Here is an 11,944-nt window from a genome sequence, read left to right on the forward strand (position 1 = left end):
ACCTTATGACCCAGCCATCCCACTACTGGGTATCTATCAAAAAAACTTGAAATCAGCAATTCCAAAAGTCCCATGCACCCCTATGTTCATTGCAGCATTATTTACAATGGCAAAGACATGGAAGCAACCTAAGTGCCCATCAACTGATGACTGGATAAAGAAGATATGGCGTCTATATATACAACAGAACACTACTCAGCCATAAAAAAGGATAAAGTAGTCCCATTCACAACAACATGGATGGACCTTGAGGGTATTTATGTTAAGTGAAATAAGCCAGATAGAGAAAGACGAACTCTGTATGACTCCACTCATAGGTGGAAGTTAAACATGTACACAAAGAGAACTGATTGGTGGTTACCAGGGGAAATGGGGGATGGGGGGAGGGCACAAAGGGGGAAGTGGTGCACCTACAACATGACTGACAATAATGTACAAATGAAATTTCACAAGGTTGTAAACTATCATAATCTTAATAAAAAGTAAAAAAAAATCCATAAAATGTAAAAAATATATATATAAAAAGGTTTAAAACACTTGGTCAAATAGGATCATAGCTGACTGTGAAACAATGCTTACTCACCTGTTTAACCAAGGTGACAACAGAAGGTGTTAAAGACAAACATAGAGAGACAATATAAAAAAGCTTAGTTCCTTTAATAGACCTCAGCCCTTTAGAACATAGGAAATTATTTTTGACAAAACATAGAATTTCTGTCTTTTTCACAAACTTACTCAAAGAAAAGAAAAACCTTTTATAATCTCTTTATCAAGAGCAGGCTAGAAGTCCAAGAAAATTATCCTTTTAAGAGACAGAGAAAAACAAATTCTAATTTTTTCACTGTAACCCCAGGGGCCCTAGGACTAGTTCAACTGACCCCATCTTATCAACAGAATAATTAAGTGTGGTTTTTCAGGAACTGAAACCCCTTATCCAATTCAGGCCAACTGAGACCACCAACCCATCAACTGGGCCTGCATAAATGCCCGATAAGTAACTTTTTTTAAAAAAAGATTTTATCTTTCCTTTTTCTCCCCACAACCCCACCCCCACCCCGATACACAGTTGTGTATTTTTAGTTGTGAGTTCCTCCAGTTGTGGCATATGGGATGCCACCTCAGCATGGCCTGATGAGCAGTGCCATGTCCATGCCTAGGATCCGAACCAGCGAAACCCTGGGCTGCCAAAGCGGAGTGCACGAACCCAACCACTCGACCATGGGGCCAGCCCCATAAGAGACCTTTTTGATGTCAAGGGGCTGAAAGCTCCACCCTCAGATCATGCTAACATTACTATTTTGTGAACACACATCCTATGAAGAGCCATGGAGCTTGACTATGCTTGCGCAGATCAATTACCTCACTTCTCCAATCATCTATCTCCACACTTCAGACCACTCTGCCCTTCGCCCCAAGCCCTGGATCCAGGAGACAGATCTGATAATATATGCCTCCATCCCCTTGCAGATGGATTCTACAAGTAAAGCTGCTTTTCTTTCCCTAGAAGCTATAATAATAATTGGCTCTTTATGCACATTGGGTGTCAAGCCCTTGCTCAGTAACAGCACCAGCTTATTTTTTATATTAAAACTGTCGACGAAAATAATCCATAACCAATCTATAAATGGAAATTTGGGTGAGTTAATTCTGAGCTGAAATCTGAGGACTATGGCCCGGGGCCTTTCTTCCCGAAGGAAGAAAGGGCACCAAGTAAGTGAGGTATACAGAGTTGTTATATACCCCTATACAGGACGTTTCACATATGATTGAAATGTCCCTCCCACAATAGTCACAAGATTGCCCTGTCGGCACAGCTCTTGATGGACACAGCAGGTAGTAGGTCTGCTATCTCGGAGGTTGTAGCAGGAGGCAAGCCTATTGTCTCAAGCTGGGTGGTCACAGGTGAACACAGCAGTCATTTCCTAGCCTAAGGAAAGATGCTTAATCCTCAAGGGAATGCCAACGTTGGGAGGGGGAGGGAAGTTGCACCTTTGTCTCAAGGGCCTTTGCTCTTGCCATAGGGAATATCTAATGCAGATATACAATGCATGCTCAAGGGCCGTGGTCAGGCCCTTTTGGAAAGACAAGGTCAGGCCAAATTAGGTTTACACAAAATGGCTTCCTCATATACCCCAATATATCCTATTACTTGCCATTTTTATTTGTCAAAACTATTTACTTAATTAAATTCGTTTTGATCTTAGCCAGCTTGACCATGCACTCTTTCCTCAGGATTCCTCTTCCACAAACCTTCTATGACTTTTGTTTTACTTTCAGAATTTGTCCCATGCCTTCTTTCTTCCCTCTTACTACTTGTGGGGACCTGAAATTAGCCACCCCAAGATATGTCTCTTTGGCATCAGGATTATTTGAGGCTGATTGCTTTTGATAAACTGGGACAGGGAAGGAAGAATGGAACTTGCCCTTTGTTAGGACACCTTTACATTTGTAAGGTAAATCTCTATCTGTAAAAGGTGCCTCCCTCTCTGTACCAGGAAGAAGAAAGGAGATGACCTTCTCTCTAAAAACTCTTAATCAATACCAAAGGCAAGGACTTAAATCTGAATTTTATTGTGCTTGTCTGGTAACCTCCTGTAACTGACTTCCCTCCCCCTCCCAACTTTGGCATTTCTTAAGGATTAAGCATCTTTCCTTAGGCTAGGAACTGATTGCTGTGCTCACCTGTGACCACCCAGCTCCAGACAATCGACTTGCCTCCTGCTACGCCCTCTGAGACAGCAGACCACTACCTGCTGTGTCCATCAAGCACTGTGCTGACAGGGCAATCTTGTGACTATTGTGGGAGGGACATTTCAATCACATGTGAAACACCCTATTTGGGGGTATATAACCACTCTGTGCACCGCACTTCTTCGGTGCCCTTTCTTCCTTCGGGAAGAAAGGCCCCGGGCCATGGTTCCTCATAAAGCTTTGTTTAATTTTCTCTTGCTATTCTGTCTCATGTGAATTTAATTCGTTCTCCGGCCAGACGAACCCCCATTTGGGAAGAGGAAATGTCTTCCTCCCCTACACATAGAATTCAGAAAATATTAGGGGTGTCGACCGGCCGTTCTTCACCAAGGGGCATCCCTGCACCCCTCGGCCCTTCTACTCATCAGTTATTTATTATTTATTGCTTTTAGGAGAAAACCTCTGTAACATTTTAACAGAAAGCAGAAGGTCAAGAATAATATATAGATAGTTCTTGATCATCCAATTAACCAGCAAACGTGGAAGGACGATGGGTTCTGCCTAAAGAATTATGTTCCCTGGCAAAGTGCCTTGCACGATTCTCCTTCCATTGCCAGATCTTGTCACAATACAATGGTAACTAGAGTGGGGGAATGCCTCCCACAGACCCGGGGCGAGGAGGAGTCCCGCCCCGCAGGGGAGGGGGGGAGGGGGGGGTTGTGACGCGGGAGAAGTGGCAGGACGGGCCGAGAGAGGCACTTAAAGGGGCCAGATGGGGTGGAGGACAGCGCAGTGGAGTCCAGGGGGTGAGGGAGGCACTGGCCCAGAGCCGTGGCGTAGAGCAGGTATGTGATGGGATTTGGGACCGACTTTTAGGGTCACAGCATTCTCTGCTGCGTATAGTGTAGCGGTGAGCAAAAGTAGGGAGAGAAGCATCCCCAGTTTCTTTTTGCCTGAACCTTGAAAAGAACAGAGATGGGGAAGTGAGTGCAGGGAGCGGGCTTCACAGAGAAGATGACGGGTTCCTTCTGGATGCGGTGATTCTGAGAGGTCTTGGGATGGAGTCGTGAGAAGGTGCAGACATTGCTTGGGTAGGTGGCCATAAAGGTTCGGAGAGCAGGCAGAGGGCTGGACTGCAGATGTGCAAGGGTGGAGGGTGTGGACTGGACCAGGGCGTGTTCTGGGGATCCGATGGAGGAGGGAGTGTCTGAAGGTGGTGGTTTCAGATGGGCCCCGTGTTGAGGCAGGGGAGGGGGAGATTCAGTCCTTGTTCAAAGTCACACAGCTGGTAAGAAGCAGCAGTGAGGTCTGAAGAGCTAAGGTTAGACCATCCATCTGCCTGAGATCACTTTGTACCAGGACAGGCATAGGAGGTGGTGCAGCTCAGCCTGTAGGATCCTACTATGGTTGCCCATTTCTCATGGCCTCCCTCTTCCTATGGGGTCCCATGTCGGTGGCAGAAATGTTTATGGACCCTGCACAGGTGAGTAGAGGCCTTTGCTCACCTCACTATCACTCCAGTGTTTTTGACATCACCATATAGGGAACGCTGATGTTCTGAGACTCTTCGCCTATCCTTCCACTGTTGAGTGAGAGGGCAATGTGATTTCTCCAGGCCAGAGGTCCTGACCTCACTCTCAGGTTGTACGGTGCTGTTTCCCTTTGTGACAACTGTTGGGATAACATTTGACGGGGAGTCCTGGGCACAGGATCCAAACTGTTCAATGTTTACAGGTGAGACTGAGCTGGAATGTTCAGGAAGCTACAAGTCTCTGTTGTATCTTCTGGGAATATGGAGCTGGCATTGGGTGGTGGGGTGGCCCAGGGATCAGGCCTGGAATGACAGCCTCAGCTTCTGGGCCTCTAATGTGCAGGGCGATGGGAATGAGGGAAGGTTTGGAGCAGAGGAGTGATGTGATCTGATCCAATTTGAGTAGGCTGTCTCTGGCTCAAGTGGAGGAGAGAAGTAGGGGTGAGGGTGTAGGCAGGGAGATCTGGGAGGAAGCTCCTACCACAGTGCAGGTGAGTGTTGGTGGGAGCTTCACAAGATTGGTGGCTGTGGAGGTGGGATGAGAGTTTGGCCTTTGGATTTGTTTTGAACCTAGAACCACAGTTTATGATGTAGTGAGCGAGGAAGCCTGGGAGGTGGGATGGAAGAGGGCAGGGGAGTCAGTGAGGCTCCAAGATTTTTGGCCTTGTTTGTAAGGATGCCTGTTCCATCAATGAGATGGTTGAAATCAGCAGTAGGACGAATTTTTAGGAGGAAAATGAAGAGTTATATTTTGGCCACATCCCAGATGTTCCAGAGACTCTTAAGTGGACGTGTCCCTTTGGCAGTTGGACACGCAGGTCTGGTGTTCAGCGGAGGTGTTCAGGTTGGAAACAGCCATGACATAGTATCCACTGTGAACTGGAATGAAACTGAGGGTCAGATCTGTGAGTGGGCCTGTTCAGGTTATGGTGGTGATGCCATTGGGGAGCAAAGAAGGTGAAGGAAAGGGCCAAGGACTGGGTCTCTCAGTTGGGCACCAGGATGGTGGTGGTGGGCGTCAGAAATACAGATGAGGAAGCGCAGTGGTTGTGAGGTGAGGTATGTGTGAGAGGGAGGGTGGGGGAGTAAGAAAGTTTTCCACAAGGGAAATAAAAGAAAAAATAAACAAGTGGGATTTCATCAGACTAAAGAGCTTCTGCAAGGCAGAGGAAACCAGGATCAAAACAGAAAGACAACCCACCAATTGGGAGAAAATATTTGCAAATCATATATCCAACAAGGGGTTAATCTCCATAATATATAAAGAACTCACACAACTGAGCAACCAAAAAACAACCCGATGAAAAGATTAGCAGAGGGTATGAACATACATTTCTGCAAAGAAGATGTACAGATGGCCAATAGGCACATGAAAAGATGCTCAACATCACTAATCATCAGGGAAATGCAAATCAAAACTAGATTTAGATATCACCTTACACACATTAAAATGGCTATAATCACCAAGACAAAAAATAACAAATCTTGGAGCAGTTGTAGAAGAAAGAGACCCTCATCCATTGCTGGTGGGAATGCAAACTGTTGCAGCCACTATGGCAAACAGTATGGAGATTTCTCAAAAAACTAAAAATAGAAATATCACATGACCCAGCCATCCCACTACTGGGTATCTATCCAAAGTACTTGAAATCAACACTTGAAAGAGATTTACCCTGATGTTCATTGCAGTATTCTTCACAATAGCCAAGATGCAGAAGCAACCCATGTGCCCATAGACTGATAATTGGATAAAGAATGGAATGCTGCTTACCCGTAAATAAAGAGAAAATTGTCCCACTCGCAACCACATGGATGGACCTGGAGGGTATTATCCTAAGCAAAATAAGCCAGAAAGGGAAAGACAAACACCAGATGATTTCACTCATATGGGGAAGATAAACACATGGACAAAGAGAGCAGATCAATGGGTACTGGGGGCAGAGGGCATGGGTATTGGGCACAGAGGGTGAAGGGGAGCACTTATATGGTGATGGACGAGTAGTAATGTACAGCTGCAATTTCAGTGTTGTGAACAATTAACTCATTATATATAAAAAAACGAAAGGCTTCCAAGAAGAGAAGGGTCACTAGGTGGATGCTGAGGCATCATTGCAGGAGTAAAGTTGGCAGTAAGGTCAGTGTGGGTCTCATTACTCCTCTAATGAGTGACCAGTGTTTTGTGGTAATTCTTGATGGGGTCTGGATGGTTTAATTCAGGCTGGTAGATGAATTTGAGGGGAAATGGGATGAGCTAGGAGTTTGCTAGGCCTGTGTTGAGGATGGTGCTTGGGAGTCAGTACAGCTGCGCTTAGACTGATGTTCAGGTAGAGAGAGGAAGATTCTGACTGCTTATGGGGCAACATGTCCAGTGCAGAAGTGGGAGAGGGCTGAGGATCATGAGGTCGTCCCGTAGGTTTGTGTGACTATGTTAAAGTACAAGCAGGACCAGGTCGGGAGACCATCAAGTCAGGGCTAGAGGCTGCCCCAGGTGCTATGGGACGTGGGCATCCTGGGGCAGAATAGGATGCTGGTTTCACTTGCCGTGTGCTACCTAGATTCCATGTGCAGTGTTGCATGTTCAGAGGCCATGGAAATGTCTGTGATGTGGTACCAGGTGGCCTGAAAACATTGCAACTGTGGAGGCGCTGGAGACAGGGGTACAGTCCAAAGTGTGATGTGTACATGAGGAGGAGAATGAATGGAAGGCCCTGTGGACGTGGCACATGGCTCTGTAGTTCATGGATAGCAATTAGATGAATAGAAATTCAAGAAAACGCAGAACAGGAAGCTGCTCATGGACTGAACTGTCCCAATTTTGACAGGGCTGTGTGGTCTTTGAGGACGTGGCCATTTATTTCTCCCAGGAGTAGTGGGACCTCCTTGATGAGCCTCAGAGATGCCTGTACCATCATGTGATACTGGAGATTGTTACACATTTCTCATCCATAGGTAAGGCACTAACACTCACCCTAGTGTCCTGTGCTGGGCTCTATTCTTCTCCTTTTCCCTGGGCAGCTCAGTCCTTCCCACCATGAGACCGTGGGTACGACTGCCTTTCCTGGTTTGTTGGCAAGTGTGTTACTGGTGCCAGGGCTCAACTGTGTGCACTGTTTCCGCTCTCCCCAAGTCCCCTATCCTTGCTACTCTGAAGAGCTTGCAAGACATGGCTCAGTCATCAAAAATCTTGAAGTTTGTCTGAGAGATCCCACAGCTTGTCCCTGGTTGGGTGACTCTGTCTTGGAACCTCTGTGTCCCAGACCTTTCCCCTTCCTCTTGCTGACATTTCTTGGGGCCTGCTTGTGCCAGTAATTCCAGGCACCAACGTGGTCACTAGTTTTGGGGAACGTGGCATTGTTTTTTTGAAGACTCGTCTTTGAAGTTCTTGTAACTTTAGAATCTGGAATGTCATGGGGTGGCTCACTCTGGGTGCACATTGGCCACTCCCTGGTGCCTGACACAGTGGTGCACTTGGCAAGAGAACAATGCCAGGAGAAGTTTAAAAGAACCTGGGCTGGTGCATGGGAACTGGGGAAGGTTGTGAGGTGAGAGCTGAGTTCACATCGTGCTGGGAACCCTCCCTGAGCCCACCATTCCACGATCCCACGAATCATGTCCACATCTTACTTGTATGTTTTCTTTCCCATCATCATTTATACTCTTGACTTTGGGTCCTGTCTTTCCCCCAACAGACACACATCTTTCTGACCTCCACCTCTCACCCGTTCTCTTCCACGGCTCCCTTTGCAGGGCTCTCCAACATTTGACCTATGCTGACGGTGTTGAGAGGTCTGTACATATCCCTAAATAGTCTTTGAGCACCAGGTACTGTCACAGTCGGACGTTTCTGGATCTGGACACATCTGCTCCATGCTCATCAGTCACCAGCAGCCATGGCCTTGTTGAAAGCCACTTGCAGAAGAGTGAGCTAGGGACCCTGCCTCTCCTCCCTGCACCTTACCCTTTTCTTGTGTCCTTCCTGTTATGTGAGCTTCTCAGGCCCAGCTCTTCACAGAAAGCCTTCCTCTCACTGGCTGTAGCCCTTGTTGTCATTCACCAGTCCCATGGACTTAATTGTGGATGTGACTTACACTCATTAGTGGGGTTGCCTCTTGCCACCAAAGTCAACATGCAGTTTACCAGCATCTCTCTGCTTACAGGTTGTTGGCATGGAGCCCAGGATCAAGAGGCACCTTTTGAGCAAGGTTTTTCTGTGGGAGTGTCACAAGTCAGGGCTCCAGAGCCAGGTTCATCCACCCAGAAGACCCAGCCATGTCATAGGTGCGGCTCACTCTTGAAAGAGATTTTGCATCTGGCTGAGCATGATGGGATACACCCTGATCAAGGGCGGTACACTTATGGGACAAGCCTGCACCAGCATCCAAAGCAGCAGACCGGAGATAAACTTTGCATAAAGGACAGCAGGAACATTTCCCTTGTCATGGACAATGGAGTTCACATGACAGAGAGGACATTGGCATGCACTGAAGGTGGGAAATGCTTCCCAACCAGCCCAGTCCTTCTCCAGCTCCCAGCCCCTCACAGTGAGGGGAAGCCACCCAGGGACACTGAGCGTGAGGAGCCCTTTGAAAGTGGACAAAATGATTACAAGTGCACTCAGTGTGGGAAAGCCTTTAGCCGTAAACAAATACTTGTGATGCACCAGAAAGTCCACACTGCAGGTGGACCTTATGAGTGCAGCAAAAGTAGAACATTGTTTAGGCACAACTCTGACCTCAGTAAACAGCAGAAAAATCACACTAAAGAAAAGGGTTTTAAGTGTAGCCAGTGTGGGAAATTATTTAGGTACAACTACAAACTCATTAAACATCAGAGAATTCACTCTAGGGAAAGGCCTTCTAAGTGCCCAGAATGTGGGAAAGTCTTTATATACAATTCTAGTCTCATTAAACATCAGATAATTCATGCTGGAGAAAGGCCTTATGAGTGCAGTGAATGCGGGAAAGTATTTATATGCAATTCCAGTCTCATTAGGCACCGGACAGTTCATACTAGAGAAAGCCCTTATGAGTGCAGAGAATGCGGGAAAGTCTTTACATACAACTCCAGTCTCCTTAAACATCAGATAATTCACAGTAGAGAAAAGCGTTATGAGTGCAGAGATTGTGGGAGAGTCTTTATCTACAACTCCAGTCTCCTTAAACATCAGATAATTCACACTGGAGAAAGGCCTTTTGAGTGCAGAGAATGTGGTAAAGTCTTTATATACAACTCCAGTCTCATTAAACATCAGATAATTCATACTGGAAAAACGCCTCATCAGTGCAGAGAATGCAAGAAAGTTTTTACAGACAAGTCCAATCTCATTAATCATCGGAGAATTCACTCTAGAGAAAGGTCTTATGAGTGCAGAGAATGCGGAAGAGGCTTTACATACAACTCCAATCTCATTAAACATCAGAGAATTCACACTGGAGATAAGCCTAATGATTGTGGTGAGTGTGGGAAAGTCTTTACAGAGAACTCCAGTCTCATTAAACATCAGAGAATTCACACCAGGCGAAGGTCTTATGAGTGCAGAGACTGTGGAAAAATCTTTACATGCAACTCCAGTCTCATTAAACATCAGAGAATTCACATTCAAGAAAGGCCTTCTGAGTGCAGAGAATGTGGGAAAGTCTTTACATGCAATTCCAGTCTTGTTAAACATCAGAGAATTCACACTCGAGAAAGGCATGAGTGCAGTGAATGTGGCAAAGTCTTTAAATACAACTCCAATCTGATTAAACATCGGAGAATTCACACTGGAGAAATGCCTTATGAGTGCAGTGAATGTGGAAAAGTCTTTACAGACAACTGCAGTCTCATTAACCATCAGAGAATTCACACTGGGGAAAGATATTATGGATGCAGTGAATGCGGCAAAGTCTTTACGTACAAATCCAATCTCGTTACACATCGCAGAATTCATACTGGAGAAAAGCCTTATGCATGCACTGAATGTGGGAAGACCTTCATTAGAAAGTTCCAGCTCCTTCAGCATCAGACAGTCCACACTGGAGAACGGCCTTATGAGTGCAGTGAATGTGGTAAAGCCTTCCACAGCAATATTACACTTGTTAGGCATCAGAAAACCCACACTGCAGAAAAGTCTTATGAGTGTCGGGAATGTGGGATATTCTTTACATGCAACTACTACCTGATTAAACATCGGAGAGTTCACAGTGGAGAAAAGCCTTATAAGTGCAGTGAATGTGGGAAGGCCTTCTTCTTCAAATGTATGCTTCTTGAGCATGAGAAAATCCACTCTGGAGAAAGGCCTTATCACTGCAGTGTATGTGGAAAGGCCTTTCTTAGAAAGCTTCAACTTGTGTATCACCAGAGAATGCACACCGGAGAAAGGCCTTATAAGTGCAGTGAATGTGGGAAATCCTATAGCTTTAACTCCAGTCTCAGTAAACATCGGAAAATTCACGCTGGAGAAAGGCCTTATGTGTGTTGTGAATGTGGGAAAGCTTTCATTCTCAAGTATAAACTTGTTGAGCACCAGAAAATCCACAGTAAATAAAAGCCTTATGGGTGCAGTGAATGTGGCAATGCCAGTCTCATTAAAGATAGGAGTTTTGCTGGAGTAAGGCCTTATGGGTGTCGCAAGTGTGAACAATTGTTTAGGGACAGCTCAAACCTCAGTATACATCAGAGAGTTCACCCTGGAGAAACGCCTTGGTAGTTTAACTGTTGTGGAAAGTTCTTGAGATGCAGCTCCACGCTTGTAAGCATTGGAGACTTCACAATGGAAAAGAACTGAGTTTGCTTCCACTGTTTGGCTATTGTGCATAATACTACGAATATGAGTGTAGCAATATCTCTTTGAGACTCTGCTTTCAGTTCTTTAAAAGTACATCCCCAGAAATGGAATTGCTGGTTCATGTGGTAATTGAATTTTTAGTATTTTTGTGCAACTGTTTTCCATAGTAGCTGTACTATTTTATATTCCCACCAGCAGTGCACAGGGATTCACTTTCTCCACATCCTTGCCAAAACTTCTTAGTTTTGTTTTTTTGATACTAGCTATCCTAATGTGTGTCGTGATGTCTCATTGTGGTTTAGATTTGCATTTTCCTCATAGTTGGTGATGTTGAGCATCTTTCTATGTTCTTGTTTCCCATTTCCGTATCAGTTTTGGAGAAATGCCTGTTCAAATCTGTTGCCTATTTTTAAGTTAAATTGTTTTGTTGCTTACCTTTAGGAGTCCTTGTTTATGTTGTCCCCTTAGATCCATGATTTGCAAATATTTTCTCACTCTGTGTGTTGACTTTCACTCTGTTGGTTTTATCCTTTAATGTACAAAAGATTTTGCTTTTGATATAGTCCAATTTATCTATTTTTGCTTTTGTTGTATGTACTTTTGGTGTCATATTCAAGAAATCATTGCCATTGGGAATGGTGTGTTTAGTTTTTCTTTTTGTTTTTTCTTTAGAGGAAAGGATGGAAGAATGAAAAAAAACAGTAGGAATTGAAAGATGAGGAGATAGAAGAAAAAGGAAATAAAGTAAGGGCAGATAATATGATACAGAAGGAACAGAGGAGAATATTTTATTTTTATGACTACATGTTATGTGACATGTGTTGTGTTGGGGGCTCTCACAAGCAACATCTCATGAAATTCTCAAACCAGTTGGCTCATTTGAGGAAAGTCAATAGGGAGTATGATATAGGAAATGGAAAGAGAATAGTGTTAGAGATCTGGGAACCAATCTCAGA

At 45.0% G+C, this 11,944-nt stretch overlaps 1 protein-coding gene across 1 annotated transcript; it reads left to right on the top strand.

Moving 5' to 3' along the window:
• Nucleotides 1–6,783: 6,783 nt before the first annotated feature.
• Nucleotides 6,784–11,616, top strand: LOC106847367 (zinc finger protein 850-like). The gene is made up of 2 exons (XM_044760016.2): nucleotides 6,784–7,171; nucleotides 8,380–11,616. Exon 2 carries the CDS (start codon nucleotides 8,661–8,663, stop codon nucleotides 10,746–10,748), a length of 2,088 nt encoding a protein of 695 aa, XP_044615951.2. The 5' UTR covers nucleotides 6,784–7,171; nucleotides 8,380–8,660; the 3' UTR covers nucleotides 10,749–11,616.
• Nucleotides 11,617–11,944: the final 328 nt, after the last annotated feature.

The sequence above is a fragment of the Equus asinus genome, chromosome 26 (assembly GCF_041296235.1).
Source record: "Equus asinus isolate D_3611 breed Donkey chromosome 26, EquAss-T2T_v2, whole genome shotgun sequence".
In the NCBI taxonomy this organism is placed as follows: domain Eukaryota; kingdom Metazoa; phylum Chordata; class Mammalia; order Perissodactyla; family Equidae; genus Equus; species Equus asinus.

Coding starts and splice junctions, on each gene's coding strand:
- LOC106847367 (XM_044760016.2), top strand. CDS start 8,661: ATGGACAATGGAGTTCACATGACAGAGAGGACATTGGCATGCACTGAA.